At 36.7% G+C, this 19,811-nt stretch overlaps 2 protein-coding genes across 4 annotated transcripts in view; one reads left to right on the top strand and one right to left on the bottom strand.

Moving 5' to 3' along the window:
* Positions 1–1,325: 1,325 nt before the first annotated feature.
* On the bottom strand, positions 1,326–6,398 carry LOC105696165 (small ubiquitin-related modifier 3-like). Its single transcript, XM_012418403.1, has 3 exons — positions 6,206–6,398; positions 5,999–6,124; positions 1,326–3,060 (listed from the first exon to the last, which is right to left on the bottom strand). Exons 1-3 carry the CDS (start codon positions 6,221–6,223, stop codon positions 2,926–2,928), a joined length of 279 nt encoding a protein of 92 aa, XP_012273826.1. The 5' UTR covers positions 6,224–6,398; the 3' UTR covers positions 1,326–2,925.
* An 828-nt stretch (positions 6,399–7,226) lies between these two features.
* The window catches only part of LOC105696175 (ras-specific guanine nucleotide-releasing factor RalGPS1), a 29,092-nt gene continuing 16,507 nt past the window's right edge, over positions 7,227–19,811 (top strand). The window contains exons 1-9 of one of the 3 annotated variants that reach the window (XM_023432906.1): positions 7,227–7,426; positions 7,561–7,641; positions 10,096–10,265; positions 10,616–10,809; positions 11,788–12,028; positions 12,684–12,847; positions 13,008–13,203; positions 13,309–13,481; positions 15,814–16,014. In XM_023432906.1, coding sequence (XP_023288674.1) covers positions 10,125–10,265; positions 10,616–10,809; positions 11,788–12,028; positions 12,684–12,847; positions 13,008–13,203; positions 13,309–13,481; positions 15,814–16,014 — 1,310 coding nt within the window. In that variant the 5' untranslated portion in view covers positions 7,227–7,426; positions 7,561–7,641; positions 10,096–10,124. The other 2 variants (XM_023432907.1, XM_012418415.2) reach the window with 2 other exon arrangements.

Raw genomic sequence — 19,811 nt, 5'->3', positions numbered from 1 at the left:
CGGCGACCCCACCACCACAGGGGACCCGAGGGCCCAAGACGGGCTGGAAAAACCCGAATGCTCCGGACCGCACGTTCAAACCCCGGGTGGCGCTAGCCGGACCGGGGCATCCGCGACGCATTCCCCGAAGGGAGGCCGCTTGACCCCGCCCGTTGCCCGCGGGGAACCTCGTGGAGGTCCCTCCCCTGCACTCGCGTGGTGCGAGCATTCGTGCAAGGCGCCAGCTGAGACGTAATGCTCCAGCGTGGTTTGGCGAGCTTTCCTGACCAGGTCGGATGGGAACTCGATCCATCGGCCGAGTAACCCAGCAAATATCGGATCGGTTATCCCGTCTATCGGCCCGTACTAGCTCGCCGGCCTTTTTATTACGGCTGGTGGGGCCTACCCCCAACCCGCACCCGGAAAACTGGGACACGGGACGGGTTACCCGACGCACCCCAGCCGTCCGGTCGAGAAGTATTCCCATGATTAGGGCCACCTTTCGCCGGTAACTCTACGGGGAACAAGAGTGCGATCAAACTCCGCAGAGCGAGCATCTCTCATGGTTCCCTAGTAGCCATTTGCCATTTCCATTTGTCGAGCTCTCATATTTCGATCAATATACAATTATCGAAGGCTCTGATATGAGAATCGAAAGGGGCAGGATAATTTTACGACAATTTAGAACACTTTGGTAATCGATAAACTCGTATTTTAACGGGATAAAGGCAAAAAAAGTGTTGTATGCGCTTGTATGCCAAAACGATGGGAATAGGAGGTCTCGGAGTAAAGACTTAATTGACCTGGAAATCACAGATGGCGCAGGGGGTCCCTCTGCAGTCAATTAGGGCCCCAGAAAGCATGAATCTAGAGGATTTCTGGAGTTTTACTTTGATTTTTTTATCATTATTGTACGGAAACGACATATGGTGTACGCCATTTGGTACAATATCCAATATAATTCGACACAGCTGTCAATATAAAAACGAACGTCGTCAACGTAGGCATTTAGAAAAATCTTCTTTATCGACGTTGACCAAGTTCCTCGACGTGTTTCATTTCACCTTAAATCTGCGAAATTCAAATAATCAGGAAACTCGGTAGAGTTTCGCGCCAAAAATACACTTACATGCGTTGTATACGTACGCGTAAAACGCCACCGAGTTCTGACGCCAAATTTGGGCTTGTTAAACCCATAAGAATTAATACCTCCGTATTTAAGAATTCCTTGTAGCCTGGGACTGAAATACATAAATAGAAATGGTTTTCGCAGTTGTTCTAATGTTTTTATTCAAAACCGAATCAGGTGATATTCATCGTAGGTTATTGTACATGAACAACAAAGGTATATAAAAACTTTTATTTTATTTCGAGAGGTTCAAAACCTTTACATCGTAGACCTTATAATCTGACGTACAAAGGTTTGCAAATGCCAATATAAGGTACTACTACGTTTAAGTGGCACGGCTTGTAAACCATCAATTATTGTGACAAAGCGACAAAGAATCATTCGAGTAAATCAATGACATACTGTTATGATTTTCAACCCTTGAATACGTTTTAGATTCTTTTAAAGACATTTCCAACAGGCACATCCCAAAAAGAGCACCTTCGGTGTAAAAAAAAAAGACACGAGTATATTTGAGATGTTATATTTCTTGATTTATAAGAGTCGGCAATTAATCCTTGACTGGTGAAGTAAAAATTGAAATGACGATATTCGATATAGTTTATACATTTCTATGTAACTTTGTGCAATATAACATTCTAGACTTCACGATAGTAAAAACTGAATTACGGGAAAATGTAAGTACAACAATACATATTTTTGTTTATCAAAAGATACAATTTAATATTTATATTATTCAATATTTTATTACTCTCTTTCTCTCTCCCTCGTTATCATAAAATATCATAAATTGACTTAATTGTACCCTCCTCTAACCACTCACGTTGCAAATATCTACCTTGCCAGTCAAGGGTTAACGAGGAGTTCACTAACGTAAAAATATAGGACTGAGTGAGAAAAACTGAAGACTAAGAACACAAATAAAACAAATGCAAACTTTATGTATACTGGCTAACATGAATGTCTTACAGATTTTATGCTACCACGGTCCAAGTTGTTTCTTAAATTTGTGGTTTCTGGGAATGACAGCGTCCGTTGTTATCAATGAGTTGACGTTTCACTTTATCAGTCTGCCTTGATGAAACGAATTGTAATGTTTCTGGGTGCGAAACATTGAACGTGGGTCATTCCCCCAAATATTAGCTGAGGAATAAGTTCCCGCCGTTTTAATTACGTTACATTACGTTAAAAACGGCGGAAACTTATTCCTCAACCTGAAACAATGAACCTTCTATCAACACTGGTAGCAGAATATTTGTAAAAAGAGAATTCATGTACGCCAGGGGGCATTATTCCTCCGCACATGTGTGAAAGAATAATCAGATGAGTAAGATATTCAACCCTCAAACTCATGAGCGGGGTATAAACCCACCCTAACAGGTTTCAAGCTTCGTTCCTGCACTGAGAATTTTTATTCATTAAATGGGTGTTTTATCAACTAAACTTCAATGAAATTATGAATTTGCTATTGACCATTCACTTCAGACTGGAAAAAATGATACATGAGGTCTAGAGTTAACAATAATCGGTAATTAAGGAATGTTTATGATGTTCTTACTGTGTTGGCAATATTAATAATAATAAATAATATTGGTTACCGAGCCTGATCCACTGTACCTCATGTAGATTATGTTTCTATGTACATGTTACATTTTTGCTCAAAGTCTGCCAATCCAAATTTATCCCAATTAATTTATTAAGTATATTTAAATAATATCGAAACAATGTAAACTTGTGAAAGTGTAGGTTATCACACTGAAAAGAAATGTATTCACTTAGTTCATTCTTAAACCAGAAGATAATAACTGAATCATTTTTCAACATAATCCTCCCGTTTGTTGTTGATAAACTTCTATGGTATCTCCTTCCTCCATCTCTAATGACGTTGGTGTGTCAATTTCATTAATTGGTTGGCCGTCAAATCGAAACCTTACTGCTGCTATCGCCAAGCCCTAAAACAATTTATAAGTTTTATGTTTCGGACTCTTGTGGAAAATCCTGAAATTTTCATGTTCTGTATTTTTATTAATAAATCAATTCGATACTTTTTTCTATTATTATACCCAGTATTTAATCCTAGTACCCGCCCGTGGATCAAAATAATCCTCTAATGTTTTTTCTCTTTTGTCATTTCCGTTACAAGGTCCCAGACCGAGGGGAGGAAAAATATTTCAACTGTACTAAGAATCTGTACCGTTATAACCGTTGGTTGTTTTCAAGTAGTGCAGCAGGAAGCAAATTAATTTTTCAAAATGGTTCCTGTGACTCACATGCGGGTTAATCAAAGTGTTTTGAGTTACTATGAATTAAGTTTTTTTAATTTCCAACTGCTGAATGTATTTTCTCGTACGTACAGACATTATTTTTGTAATACGTGATGTTTTGAGTATTTTCGAATCAATATTTGTATGTACGGAACCAACAAATGGAATTACAATACAGGACAATTCAGAGGGACACAGACCACTTGCATAATTTAAACATCGAATGCTACATGACATTGCTGCCGTCGACAGACATTTGTCGTTATAATGAAGATGCTTGGTAAACAGTTGTAGTAACAATATTGTATACATTGTTATTGTAATTTGTTATAGACATATGTCAAACAAGATGTCTCAACAAAGTCAGTAAATATGAAACCATTTACTGATATATCGCCTGCATAACATTGAAAATCATGAGAATTCCGAAGTACAAATTAATTGATATATTTCACGTTAAGTAATATAAAACATCCATTAATTTTTCATAAAACGTTCATTCGAATATTAGTAATATTCAATGCCTTACATAATTATATTTTGTAAACGACCGGATTCTAAAATTGTTATTTAAAGTTCTTGTAAGTAATTTTTGCGATTTATAAAAATTCAATGAAAATAATTTTTTCACGTTTTTAAAAAGACAGTTGCCTAACGTTTTTGTGTTTAACAATTATTAATTTGCTTAAAACGCACTTTTAATAATTTAGTGTTGAACTAGAAACATAAAGAAATATTTTTGGGGTTAAAATCCATGGAATATTGGAAAAGATATAGCAATTTGAAATTTTATCTGGTCATTCTAACCCAAGTGCATGTTCACCGAAGTTTTTTTACATGCATGTTTTATGGTTAACCATAAATGCATTTGTATTCCTCTATTATTGGATTTATTAATACAGCTTTTTCATTTGTACATTTTACGTATATCATAGTTCATCAGTGTTGTAGAACAAAAACATTGCAGCAGTTCAAAGTGCAAAAAAATGTACAAAGCAAGATCCCCAGGACTTTACTTGAATCCATTCAATTGAGGAAATAAAAATAGGATATTTTCAGCAGCGAGTACCCACATTTTCCGATCATTTGCACTGAGAATTATTTACACAAATAATGAAGCAAGTTGTACACTGTTAATTGTCCATTTTAAAATGTTCCTCCTACAGACATGTATCATCATTAAAGAACTCTTAGAAGATGTTAAAGTTAATGTACGAATGTACTTTCTAGCAGTTCTTTTTATGAAGTTGTTTTGGGTAATTTTAAGGCAAATATGGAATTTTTTTGATTAAAGATTAAAGATTAAAGATTAAATTAATACCACGATAACGTTAAAGAATTATGTTAATAAATGTTAATTTAATACAAATTAATGGGATTAACTAAAGGTTTAAAAAGAATATTTACTACACTAATTGAAAATAAACCCATCTAACATTATGTCAATATTTAATTCTTTATTTAATCTAAATCAACAGTATTCACCTGGCTTTTAATGTTTTAATTTTTATTCCAATATAGTATACTTTGTAAAAAGCAAAGAGAGAAACCATTTATAAGTTGAGTAATATTTATTTTTCATACTTTATGTTAATTAAATAAAAATATTTACAAATGTAAATCCATCGAAAGTATACACATTAACCCTTTGCGGACAAGACTTTTCCATTATAAAGGCTTTCGGGCGACTGAGAGTCGCCTCTCGTCCGCAAAGGGTGAAACCTTCCAGACAAAAGCTATTCATATTCAATTATCATAAATACATAGAAATATTTTGAAACAATTTACTCATTGCATTTAATCTTATTACAGATTTAACTCATTCTTTTATACACTGGAAAAATGTATTATATCTTGTCATTAAAAATGATAATGAATAATATAGTTTTATAACTCCTTTGTTCACAGCGTAACAAAATTACACAGTAGATATTGAAAATCACAGTAATAAATCTATCATTTTCAAATGTACTTGCCTCAGCCATTCGCATATAATAAATGCATGTATTAACCCTAAACACTGTGCTGATCTTAAACCATAGATATCTAGACCTCGCATTGCTGTTAAAGGGGTAAACTCGAATGTACTTTGTGAATCAACCGCACAAACTAGTGCACATTGTGTACATGTAAATATTGGACCCAATAGAACCTTAAACCATGTATGTGCTATTTTTCTTTGCAGTAGAAGGGGTAAATAAATATACCATGTGATCCAACCACTCACTCACAGTTAAAGCTATTCTACTTACTGAAAGTTTAAGAGTGGGAAATCTAATACGAGGTCTGGATATATTTGATTGAAGTTGCTGATAGTCAATGAAAACAATGAGTATTACAAGCTCGATTTAAAACACTCGAAAACTATACACGTGTTTATCACTTTAATGACAATGTATAACAACTGTGAATAAAACAATTGTTTTTTCTCGTTCTCTGATTGTTTAGACTTCTCAAATAACTTCTTACTCATTTATAAAAGAAATAATCATCAGAAGTAAATGAAAAACATTCAGATAAGATATCTATAAACAAGTTTAACAGAAACATTGTTATCAAATGTTCGTAAACTTTTAATTAATGCAAATCTTAAAAGGTGGATTACTAAGATTTGCAGATAACTTACTACACGATCACAGTACGCATTCATCAACTTTCGCAGTGGTGTATGTTTCTTTATTTTAAATTGAACTACAGCATTATCTTGGCCCAGAACTTTAAGGTTTATGTGTTCTGATTCCGACTTCGTCTCCTGTATAGAATAAACAGTATTTATATATTTAAACATTCGAAATTCCGAAACAACACTGATTTCGAGGTTAAAATATATTACCTTCTTATCTTCTGACATTTTTACGATCTACGATATAAAACGTTTCTTATTCTTAGGTTGGGAAGCACACTTCAGAAAAATTAACGTATAATTTACAATATTTAAACTTGTTACAGAAACACCAACATTAAGTGCAAACCCACCCAATAAAGATCCCGCTTTTTAATTTATAGTGTGAAAGCAACGCGTTGTCTAGGACCAAAACCCGGAAACCAAAGAGTATTCGCAAAGAGTACGTAGTAGAGTACCCATTCCCGTAGTTTCGCTGCTGCCGCCTACTGGCCAAGTATCGAAATTGTTCCGCACTTCCATGGACAAGATCCCTATTCCGCGTCTGATTCAAACACTACTTACCGACCCGAGAATAGAGTTCGAAAATTCTCGGTAACATTAAATTGGAGAAGGTAACTGTGAAACATACCGTAAGTTACCGGGAACGTTGAGAATTTAAGAGAACGTTAATTTTGTTATTTATACTTTAGGTTTCTTCGTTTAAATAACTTTTTTTTTTTCAATCAACTTCAAAGTTCAAGCTAAAGAGTAATAATTACTATTGTCGTATTTACCTCCAGCTAAAAATATTCACGTATCTACAACTTTACGGAAAATTCCATGCGATTTGTTTCAAACGAACTGATATTTCATTCTGCGACGAAGCGAATGGGAGGTTTTCATTGGCTACGGAGAACGTACAACGGAAATTCCTCTCTACGATGTTTCTCTATAGCTAATCGAAACCTCTCGTTTGCTCTGTTGAAAAATTCAAATTCTCATAATTTCTCGATAAAAAAGGCTTTGGAGAAATTACCGATAAGTTACCGGGAATTTCTCTTCGTTTCTGACGTAACTTACTGGATTTAGAACTCTAGTCCTCTCTGCAGGCAATCAGAATCTCTTATTCGCGTTACGTCGTCTGTCGCTGTAGTGCTAATGAAATATCGGCTTTACAGGTTGTTTCCACTAGTGCCATCAAGTGCCGAAGAGTGTGACTTAAGTCTGTTAAAGAAAAATAGCCATATTCAAAGCGCTGGATAAAAATACCCGACTCCCGCACGGAGCAGCCGCTGCGAGAAAATAAGCTCTTCAGTTTTGTTTTTTGCCCGCTGGTATTCGTTTGTGAGTGGGTTATGTAGTGCGTAAACGATCGGTGCATTTTTAAGAGATTTTCGCCGTGGGCGATCCGAAAGAACACGGAAATCTTCGCCGTTCGGTCTCTTTCAGGTAAACCCGCGCTTCGACTTTCGGCTGGTTTTTAATGTTTATTTGTATCTTGAGCTCCAACGGAAGTGTAACCTAAGAGGGCAGTGATTTTCGTGAGATACTAAAATTTGTTTCGTTCCGATTGATTCGAGAAGGGGCATTTCCAGTACGTACTTCTTCCCTTTCGTCTTCGGGAAAAGTCCGGGCGTTGTCATCGCAATTAAGAGGTTAAGGAGGTAATTGATTCAACTCGACCCTGGCAGGCAAATCCGAATTCTTAACCTATAGAGTGAAGAGAAATGATACAAAACGCACTTCACTTTTTAACGTACAAAAATGTGACGTATATATCAATATATAAACGTTTCGTGAACGGGAATATGTAGACGATTGAGTCTATATGAGTGTATTTACATTGGTGGAATGTTTGAGAGGTTAAGTGTTGTTCGGCTTCCTTAACATTGTATTCGATACGTTAATCTGCAGTTTTCAGTTTGTTATCATTTGGGTCTTTCCTGTGTCTTTTTCTTATATTATGTCCAGTTTAGCATGTATTTTATCCTCAAGAATATCACTATTCAACAGTTTAGACAAGTGTACTGCTCATTGAAATATTTTGTAAGTGGACGACTGGCATGGTGCTGCAATACGACATTCCATGTACGTTTAGTTTTGTCCATCTTTAAAGTATCCTGGAAACAAATGGCAATGGTATGGCTTAGTTTACAGTAATCATTTGGTCCACGTACTAAAGGTATGGATTTATTAAATTGTCAGGATAAACGATTGTGTTAACTTCATATGGTACACTCAAAATGCGTGATGTACTATCTTGGTACACCATTGTTGCATTGAGAATTTCATAAAACTACACATTTAGTACTTATATTAAGTGATCGGTGTACACTGAGCCTATGTGGTTTATTAGATAAGACATTTTCTGTAGCGAAGAAATGGGGGTATCGTAGTCGACCTTGCAGTACTGTTTAATGAAATGACTGACGTAAAGCGATTTATATAGGTTATTGTTAAACATAACGATTTGTATTATACTCTTTTAAGAATAAATATCATTTATCGCATTGTTTATTAATAAAAGCAGTTTCATTTAGTTCAGTAGTTGTACTTAGTTGGGAATTACATTCATAACTCTTTAATGCTTCGGTCTATATCTGAAACAACAATTTGTAATCTTAATTAATAAGAATAACTGGATGGTAGGCTTTTTTCATGAATGTACTGATACTTTATTTTTATATTGTTATATAAACATTTGATGAATAACAATATATATGAAATTAATTTACTGGCACTCAGCTTGGATGTTTGGTTAAATATTAAAATGAATTCAATAATCACTTGCTTTGTAATTTACTTCTGTGTTATTCTCTTTCACATTAAGTGAATGGCTCTTGCAGAATGTTTGCGCGAAAGTCCATTAAAGATCTAAAGGGTAAAGTTATTTTTCTAATTACATGAATTATATTTTAACATATGCTATTCTGATCATGCTCAGTAATCAATATACAGCTTACTACGTACATGATTGCGTTACATATTAATTGAAAGAGTGCACTTAAAGTTACTCTATTGCATATTCAAAATATTAATTAAAATTAATATTACTTTTTAATTGTTGTGTGAATGTTTACTTTTGCTTATTTTTTAATTAACATTTATGGATTTTATTCTTTCAAGAAAATTCATAGGATATGAAAATTTGGTGGTTTTATGTTTTAAAGTTGTCGAAAAATCTTGTATAACATATATGAGCTCCTCTTATGTTTATAATTTTGGAATGAGTGCTACAAAATTTATAATAGATAACATAAGAATGTTTGTAAAATGCTAAAGGCGAGCACAGTATTATTAAATTTATCATTAGATTAACAAAAAAGTATTTGAACTATTTTTGTGTTTATTAAGACATTTTTTGATAATAAAATTTGTCATGAATTGTAAGCTATGACATTTATGTAGGAGAAAGTTGTGGCTTGCGTTTTGTATCAGTTTGAACCGACTACATCCATGTTAATTATCAGACATGTAGTTGGAGATTCAAGAGGTTATTGATAGAATTTGACCTTGGGCATTGGATGAGATTCGTGAATGTAAAATGAAATCACAGGAAGCATGGTTTCTTTATATTTTCTTTATTAACATATAGGAAATGAAGCATATGTTAATGGATAAATTAATTGTTATTAAGTGAATGTATATTATATTATGGAATGATATAATATTTGATTTATATCTGAGAGTGATAATAAGGATTACTTAATAGCAAGAGTGTCCTAATATACTTTATATATAGTTTTCTATTTGAACATAAAAGATTATTCAGTGCCAGATTATTGCAATGTGCATATATGTATAATTATATTCGTCGATAATGTATAAAAAATATAGGACTATATTGGTTAAAGATAGAGCTATAAAGTTTAATTATCAATATTATCTAACAACTTAATTTTGAGAGTGATAATAACAATTATGTTAATCTGTGATTATTTCTGTGAATACATGAATTATAATTATAAATAATGGTACTTGCTTCCTGCTTAATAATATTATTTTTTTAGGTATTTAAAAGATATAAATAGGTCTAATTCATGCCTGCACGCCCTTTTTTCCTAGTTGTCACAGATTTATCTGTTTTACAGTATTTTAAACGTAGATTCTGTTTCCAGATCGTATATGCAGTTCGTTTAGTGTATGGATGCGGCAGGGTTGTGTCCGGTGGACCGATAATAGGTGTGATGCGTTCGTTAAGCGTCTTGGCCTCATGGCTGACGCACGTTATACCTCTATGCCAAGTGATTTGTCTACCGAATCGATTGCTGCTTTGCGATTATCTGAGGTATATATTTAATTTTGATTTTGTTTCTCACAGTCTTAGCTTTTCTCATTACAAACTATAAAAGGTTGTTAAAAGATTTTCTGCCGCTGACTTGCATGCTGACATAAAGTGACTCGAGGTTACTGATAATCAATATAACATTGAATGTGTTAATAATTGTAAAGATCATAAATATTGTATGAATTTACATTATTTTTATATGCTGTATGGATTATGGAAAATGGGTTAATATTTCTAGATTTGTAGGGAACTTATTTTATAATACTTATCTTCTATGCATATTCCAATGCCTGTTCATTAATCTTAATTGTTAAATTAAAACAATTGATTAATCATTTTGTTTTTTAAAGTATGGATCCCTGGATTGCCAAGATAAGTCATACCCTGACCGAAACTCTCTCAGTGGTCTTTTATTGTCAGATGACGCGAATGAAGGGGAGAAAGGTCCTAAGAGTGGCAAGGAGAATCGGGAAAAATATAAAACACACAGGAAATATTCTGAATTAATTCCATCCGTTGTCGATAGTGGATACGATAATTATGGGTTTGTAATACATTAATACCTTAAGAATTATACAAATTCAGGTACATTCAATATCTGTAATGTCATTTAAAAATTAATTGTTTAGTAACCATTTCTTTTTTATAATTTTGAGTTGTTCCGTATTTTAAATGATTTTAATGTAAGTTTAAAACCATTGATGGATTATGCATTATTTATTCAGTTATAAATTCGATGACACCAAGAATTTCTCTTTCACCATATTTAAATGTGTAAGTGCAAACGTTAATTACAAATATCCATTTCAGCACGCAAAGACTTTTTTAGCGAGTTACAAAAGTTATCTAAATAAATAAATAAGTAAAGTTGTTTATGAGTTTAAATATGAAAATTGTATGTATAAAGTTGCAGCAACATTTTGATAAGTTTCAATTTCATTAAAAGCATGAAAATGTGTCTTTACTATGTGAGTTTACGAACATCTCTATTTTTTCCTATTTTTTTAAATTTGAGTAACCTTTTGGGAAATATTTAAACATTCATTTATGAAATGGAAATGTCAGTTTTTAATTAGCAGAATTATGTAATTAAATAAAAATATGATTATTCAGGTTGATTTAAATGTATGCTGTGTTTTTTTTTATTTTGCATTTTTCTTTGACTCACCTTGTTCATTTTATATGGTAAATTTGGTACGAGTTAAAGTACTGACCAATTGGATGAAATTTGTCCAATCAATGAATGATTGGAATGTTTCATGATAGTGCATATCGGAACATTAAAGATTTTCTTGCATTAACGTAGAAAAACAAAAACCAAGATGTCGGTAACATGAATTAAAAGTAATTAAGTACTGTTTCACTTAGTGTGTAGTGCTTTCATTATTGAGAATAGCTTGGAATTATAATTTATTTATATCTGTTAATAAAGGAGTAAACTCACATCATAAAATGTTAAAGGCCTAGAGAAGTAATGACCTTACCATACCTTATCCTATAACGGTGTTTTATTTTTCTTTAGAAGTTCAGCTGCATGCAAATCTAATTCTCTACCAGGACGATGCAACAGCAATACGTCGCCGTCTAGCACAATGGTTGCTACAAATATTCCAGCGGAAGATTTGGCGACTCAGCTGACGTTATTGGACTTACCAGCATTTAGATCGATTCGTCCAGAAGAATTATCGAGTTGCTCATGGAACAAGAAAAATAAGCTCATAGTAGCGCCGAATGTAGTCGGTTTCACAAGAAGATTTAATCATGTTAGTATAACATTAAATGTTTATATACATTGGAGTAAATTGTTAATAATGTGTGCAGGAAATTACTTAGGTTATGATACCAGTCTAGACAATATAAAAAAATTTCAGAAAATATAATCTTTAAAGATTGATGAGGAAATCTTAACAAAGTATAAGCAGTGTTTTTAAATCAGCGTATGCATTTGTTAACAATATGCTTTTCATGTTGAACTTTTATGTTTCTAACGAAAGTATTGTCCAGTTAATTCAGACAGGGCAATTATCTTTGTATTGTCCAGGATATGTTAGATATTGACCGCTATTGTTACAGAATATGCATTGTAATGCATATTTAGAGGAGTAAAAGAGAGTTTATATTTATTGTGAAATTTCTTGAATATTAAGTTTAATGATCTTTTTAGCAAATACTGTATATTAGTATAATTTAACAACCACACATCATATTTATTCATATTGTCTTGCAATGCAATGTTCCGATGAGAGAGTTTTCGCGGGTTTGTAAAGTATGTGCACTCGGTATATTCAGAATTCTTTAAAAAATTGGGGAAACAAAAATTTTGTTTCAAAGAAATGAAAATGTTAATTTTCTGTGCTCAATATTAAGGAAAACGTTGTACTTAATTACTACAGTTGGCCAAACTTATATTTGTTTTAGGTCAGTTTTTGGACTGTCCAAGAAATTCTAAATGCTCCTACACCAAAGCAACGAGCAGAGATCTTGGCTCACTTTGTTAGAATAGCGAAGAAACTTTACGACCTAAACAATTTGCACTCACTATTTGCAGTTATATCTGGAATGCAAAGTGCTTCGATATATAGGTACGTAGTGAATTGTCAAATATTCGCATTACATGCAGAGTGTTAAAAATATTATTTACGTAGTAACTGGGATTAGTTTATTATCTGATCAATTGTGCTCTTAGTTTTGAATTCTGAGTGCATTCATTAAACTTAGTCATAAAAATGATATAACTCCTAGATTAAATAAAACATGGTCATACCTCTCGAAGAAGGATAAGGGAACCTTTGATAAGCTCGCAGAAGTGTTCAGTGACAAGAACAATTGGATGAATCTTCGAGAACACATCGAGTCCCTTAAACTTCCATGCATTCCATACTTGGGCTTGTTTCTTACCGATCTTGTATATATTGATATGGCTCACCCCGCCTCAAAGGTAATTATGTTTGAAACGATTCAAGCGACACGTGTGAACGGAGCGGGTTATGTCGTAAGAAATGTAACGTCTGCAATGTTGTGCAAAAGTATATTTCTGTTTCAGAACAGCGACAATCATCAGAGGACTTTAAAAATGGACACAGTATTGAATAGAGTAGCGGTATTCCAAGCTAGCGAGTACACAGGAATAGTTCCACTACCCGATGTTCAGCGGTACTTAAATAGCGTCCGCTACATCGAGGAGTTACAGAAATTTTTGGAAGATGATCATTTTAAGTACGTGCTACATTTTTGAAAACGTTTTGTCCTGTTTTTTTTTCTCTTAAAAAAAGTCTTCCAAATGTTGAACAAATCTTCAACGAATGTTGATGAAAATTGAGCGATATACCTTCTGTAAAAATAGAAAGACGGTGCAACTTAATTTTGGTCTAAACATAAATGATATTAAGAAACTCGGTAGAGCTTCGAGCCATTCTTATATCTATAAACTTAATTTTTGATTCATGGAAAACCATCTTAACTCTACCAAATTAAAATTAGAGATATATATGGAGATCAGTTTAAAATAGATTTTTTAATATCATATACAATTTATTACCGATAAAAAAATATCCAATTTTCCATCGCTACTATATAAATTGTAAAGAAGGTAAAACAAACAACATATTGGATTGTATAGGACAAAACGATAAAATAGAGAAAACATAAACGTAGTGTCCGATTCGCATGTTCATAGGTACACGTAAGATTACATAAAGATGATTATCACTCTTGAAATGAATTTAAACTTTGTATCCGGTTTCTTTTTGGTTAAAAGCAGTTTGCACGTTTACTAAGGAAAGTTTATATAAATGTTGGATATTTTTCTATTCGAGAGTATACAAAACAAATTAAACGTCTTCAGAAGGTTATAAAGCATGTAAGAAATTTCGTAATTGTCTTATTAAGGCCCTAAAAAACGTGAGTCAGTAATTTCTTCATTTGTCAGAAGCGAGGAAATCGTATGAAACTTCCATTCGGTATTTTTCGAAACGAATGACATTTTCCAGCAAAGACAAGTACTGGGAGAAACTAGATATTCACGAAATGTCTTAGTAGGTCTGTTTCTGACGGATCATGCACTAGGAAATAAGATATCACGTCCTGAAAATTAGCCTACCAAGACCAGTAACAGGTTTACATCTCAATCACAAGACATACTATCTAACTAATCTGATAATATATATATCAGACATATTATCTGACTAATATATATGAAAATTGGTCTACCAAGGCCAGTAACAGGTTTACGACTCAATCACAAGACATACTATCGTCACAGACACGGACTGTCCGATACATTTTATACGTTTATTGATTACTTCAGCACTGATAACTTCACGGAAAAATAAATAGCCTGGAAGAATACTGGAGGGGAATTTTCCAATGTTCTAGCTGTCATTTTTCACGCCTCGAGTTTGGGGTATCTACCTCCAAATGGCAGACTAGATGCATTATAGGAGATCCTTATTATTTGAATAAATATCTGAGAGTCTGTATCGGGCATTATAAACTCATCAAAGTTCACTTGAACCGAATACTTGAACGTAAGATTCGATCCTTTTTATTAAATGAGTCTCGATCGTGCTCGAACGGGAAATGTCAGGTTACGAGAAAATCATATTCTAGCGATTATCGCTTTATGCCGAAGTGACAACTACAGATCGCACTGGCAATATAGCTATACATGGATTTTGGATTTGTCTCTACACGTGTATGTGTGTTTGCTTGCGCCCTGTCCTTTTCTTTCTTTGTGTCGTACTGTCAGCCGACTCTTGAGTGAGATTTTGAGCTTCGAGAGAAATCCAGATCCTAGCGATTGATGTCGTTCTGCGTGACCTTGGCAATTATTGAATAATGCAATTATTTTCTATGGCTTAGGCTTCTCGCAGTGACTTGCATTAATTTGCGCAAGTAAATTGCGGGGTGTACTTGTACTCAGAATTTTTTGGGACCGATGGTGTGAACAAAATTAAAGTCCTTAATACGTTTCGTACCACGTGTACCACCGATAATAAGCGGTGTACCTCGGGTGGTACACAGCGTGGCACGGAACGTGCTAAAAACGTTAAAATCTTCCTTTTCACTATTTTTATGATTTTTTTTTTCTGTAGCTCAAGGTTCCGACAGTAGCTTGAGTTAATTGTGGGCGTACCCTGGGGATAGTACTTGAATTCAGAATTTTTTTAAACCGATAGGGATTGGTCTTGACAGCTAGGAAAATGCAGAGCCTCCCAGAATCCTAAAAACGTTAAAATGGTCATTTTCAGAACTAGTTTATTTTTTTTTAAAGCTCTGGTTTTTGTAAAAAAATGGCATGAACGAAACTCAACATGGCACAAACGCCTACATCACAGAAACATTCCAATAAGCCTGTTAATTTTGTTTATGCCTCAAACTGGATTCCAGGTCCACACTGCCGTTTTAATTGGAGTTTTTAAGCAGAAGACTCTTAGTCATTAACTTCTTTTGTACCCATGCTCTAATTTATTTAAAATAACCTTACTGTTATGTTCTTCCTTTTTCTACGTTGTAATTCTATACGTGTTCTTTTTTCTACACATTTCAGATTGTCTGTAAAATTAGAGCCAAATTCACCGGTTGCATCCTCCAGCAGCAGCAAAGAGTCAGTTGGAGATGTAGCTATCGGTGTTGCAGCTCTGTCACTGTCTCCAGCTAGAGGATGCGCAGGATCTTTAAGATTACACGCAGCATCGGCAGCAAACAAATTCGTCCCTGGCCACCGCAAATGTAGGAGTCTCGGAACGAAGTAAGTAAAATTACACAATCGATGTATCATTAGTAATAATTAATTGTTATTAGGTCATGGTGTAAAAATGGGGCTCAAAATTTGTACCTTCTTTTAGTTCCCAGAAAGTTGTATTATTAGTGTACATACATTCCATATTTATTGCACTGTATATGTCCAATTTAATCCCTAATGTTTTATATTAATAACGTTTGCGTAAATGAGTTTATAGTTTTATTCTTCATATGGAGCAGAATTATCCATGTTTGCTTCTGCTCTTGAAAAAAAATGAAATTTTCTTTTCGGTATCGGGTCATCGAATAGACAGCTATTAAATATTAGCAATTAAGACTTCCATTAGAGGTGAGTCGGTCATTTTTAATTCGAAGACGTCAGAGGCGAGAAAATCGCGTGAAATTCCCAGCCGGTATTTTTGCGAAACGAATGACATTTCTAGGCATTGTTTGGGACTCGATGAAACTTAGATATTTACGAAATGTGTCAGCCGGTCAGTTTTTGACGGATCATGCATTAGGAAACGAAATAGGCCAATGATAGGCCTATGATTTCCAACAATAATGCAACAATAAATACTTCATTATAAATACGGACAGGCTGATATATTTGACACATCCACTTGGTATTACGGCACCGATTTTTACGAAAATATAAAAAGTCTGCTGAAATAACGGGAGGGAATTTTCCAATGCCACATCTATAATTATTCACGCCTTGAGCTTGGGGCATCTACCTCCAGATGGCAGACTACGACTTTAGTGGCACCACAGTCATGGCAAACAAATCAGAGGTTTCCATAGAAGCTCAGATAGATACGGAAATTTGTTGCTCGAGAAATGCTATATTAGTCATCGAATAGCGGCGCTGTAATCATTTCTTTGTCTTTCTTAATCTTACGGTAATATATAGTGGTTAACATGCGTTCTTTATTTTATTTACAGTACCTGTCTTTCTAGTCGTGTCTCCTTCCTCTCATAAGTGAGAAGCCGTTGACTAATACGTGCGATCTCTTTTTTTATCCCCACTTGTGGTTTGTTAGCCAACCTTCAGTGTAATAAGGGCTGACATGTGATCTGGTTTTCTATGGAACATCTGAATTCTTTACACAATCACTTATTTAAATATTTTCTCTCTTTTTTTATCCCCACTTGTGGTTTGTTAGCCAACCTTCAGTGTAATAAGGGCTGACATGTGATCTGGTTTTCTATGGAACATCTGAATTCTTTACACAATCACTTATTTAAATATTTTACAAATGAATACATAAAAAAGAATTGTAAATCCATATTTTATTGAGAAAGTATTCTTAATTGCGTTCTATTTTGAAATCACTCAACAATTCAAAACCTTATAATTAAAAAATTAAATTTAGTTTACCGAAACCCAAATTGATGTTGCTAGCGCTACGTAATTCATAGTTGCCACCATTACGTAGAGCGATGTCAGTTGCTAGGATTTGAATTTCTTTCGTAGCACAAAATTTCACTCGAGAGTCGAGGGCTGAGAAAAAAGGAAACAGAAAGAGAAGGGCAGAGCGCAATTGAATACACAAGCAAATATGCATACATATTTAAAGATAGATTCCAAATTAATGGATGGCAATGTTGCCAGTGTAACCAGGCACCGCACGAAGTGAAATATCTGTATATTACCCGTATATAAATGTTTATTGAATGAATATATATATGTATTGTGACGATGCACCCTATGGGCGATCGTCCCAGGGCTCCCAAGGTTAATCATTAATCCTGGAAAACATTAAATCCTCTCCGAAGGCAGTCGAATTATATTTTATTTGCATTTATTTCATCCACGTCTTATTTCAGCACGCCTCGTGGCCGAGGAGCCGAGGAGGCCGAATATCCGTTGCGCTACCTTTAATTTTTTTTGATAACATAAGTTGCATATAGTTTAGACGTTAGGACGTTCTCGCGGTGAGGCGAGTGTGGACAACACGAAGACGGCAACATCCATCGCGGGACAAGGGCGCCTTCGAGGGACTCCGGAAGAGGACGAGCGGCGGTGGCAAAGGAGCCTCGCCCCGCCGTCGCCCATGGATCCTGGGGCCACGCGGAGTAGGGCCAAGCCGGGCCACCCACGGCCCCGTGTCTGACGGCAAGGCCCACCGGCCGTAATAAGAAGGCGGCGAGCTAGTACAGACCGATAGATGGGAACGCCCCGTTCGACTTCGCCGAGTTATCTCGGCCGTTGGGCTGTGCTCCCATCCGCTTTAGCTTGGAACTCTCGCCAACCCATGCTGGAGCATTGCGTCTCAGCTAGGGCCTTGCACGAATGCTCGCACCACGCGGGTGCAGGGGAGGGACCTCTACGAGGTTCCCCGCGGACAACGGACGGGGTCAAGCGGCCTCCCTTCGGGGAGTGCGTCGCGGAGGCCCCGACCCGGCTAGCGCCTCCCCGGGGTTTGACGATCGGTCCGGAGCATTCGGGTTTTTCCAGTCCGTCTTGGGCCTCCGGGCCCCCTTGGTAGTGGGGGCGCTGGAGGTAGATGGTTGTCTAACCCCCCAGAAATGGGGAGGCGGTAGGAAGCCATTTTGGCTCCAGGTACGGTGGGCCGCAAGGCCTATAGCGCGCTTGTCTGACGGCAAGGGTCGACCCATGGCGGCGTCGCTGGGTCACCGCGTCCGTACCCGGATTTCCGGCCCCTCACCGATGGTGAGAGGAGGGCGCATTGCCGGAGGCCGTGACCTTTGACTCTAGGGAGCCCCTACAAGGGCGGCGAGGGGGGTCTCATTTGCATCGCCCTCCTGCGCCGAGGCCAGGGTGCGGTGACCCCAGAGCGGAAGGGCCCACTGGTCCTCCCACTTGGGAGCCGTCGTAACAGGGGCTGTCGGCACCCCGGGCTACACCTCGAGGAACTTTGGCTCAAGGGAGCCCAGGACCGGCGCCACCGAGTCCCCGTGAAGCCACGCCCCTGGACAACACCCTCCGCCAGCCCGATGACGTCACGCTCCAGTCGAGCGCCCGATTGGACCACGGGCGCGACTTCAATTCCGGCGCGCAAATACGCGCGCCAGGTCGGCTCACGCCGCGGCTGACAGAGCTCGGAATTTAGGAAAGTTCCGAGCTTGACCGCTGTCAATTGGCCGGCGCAAGTTGACAGCCGATGGCATCCAATCATCAAGAACTTTGAGCCGCCGCCGAGGAGCCGCCTAGCTTGCCCAGAGGACCACGGCGAGGACCCGGCCTTCTTGGTCTTCGAGCGTCGAGCTGACTGGACGTTTCCGAATCTCTCATCGCTACCTTCCAGACTTCACAGATTGCATCGCTGCTTTCCAGACTTCACCGATTGCATCGCTGCCTTTAAGACCTCGCCGATTCTGTCGCGGCCTTCTTGCCCATTCACAGCTACCTGAGGAGGGTCGTCGCACCTGGTGGCCTGCCACCAAGGGAGCATCGTCGCACTCGCCGAGCCCGAGGTTTGAACGTCTGAGCTTTTATTAGAATTTTGAGTAGGATTTGGATAGATTTTTCATTTCGCGAATTCCCCGGGTAAATCGAAATGAAGACGTGGATTAACCATCCATGGTAGATATCTACAATTTATAGTATTACGTATCATATCTGGACATCTAGCCTTTGAGTGTATCTAAAATAGAGTTCATATATATGATGAGTCTCACCTTCCGGATGTACTAGCCCCCGGGATTCCGTCCCGACTTCCTCACGTCTCTCCCTTCGCACGGTCTCGTGGGCCCCAAGGGGGCCTGGAAATGTACGGTACTTTCTAACCTTTTCGCGTTACCCTTGGAGTCCCCGGAGATCCCGAATTGTCCTTATCT

The sequence above is a fragment of the Orussus abietinus genome, unplaced genomic scaffold (assembly GCF_000612105.2).
Source record: "Orussus abietinus isolate OABI.00-Male unplaced genomic scaffold, Oabi_2.0 scaffold136, whole genome shotgun sequence".
Classification (NCBI taxonomy): Eukaryota; Metazoa; Arthropoda; class Insecta; order Hymenoptera; family Orussidae; genus Orussus; species Orussus abietinus.
This window is presented reverse-complemented; position numbering and strand designations above follow the sequence as displayed.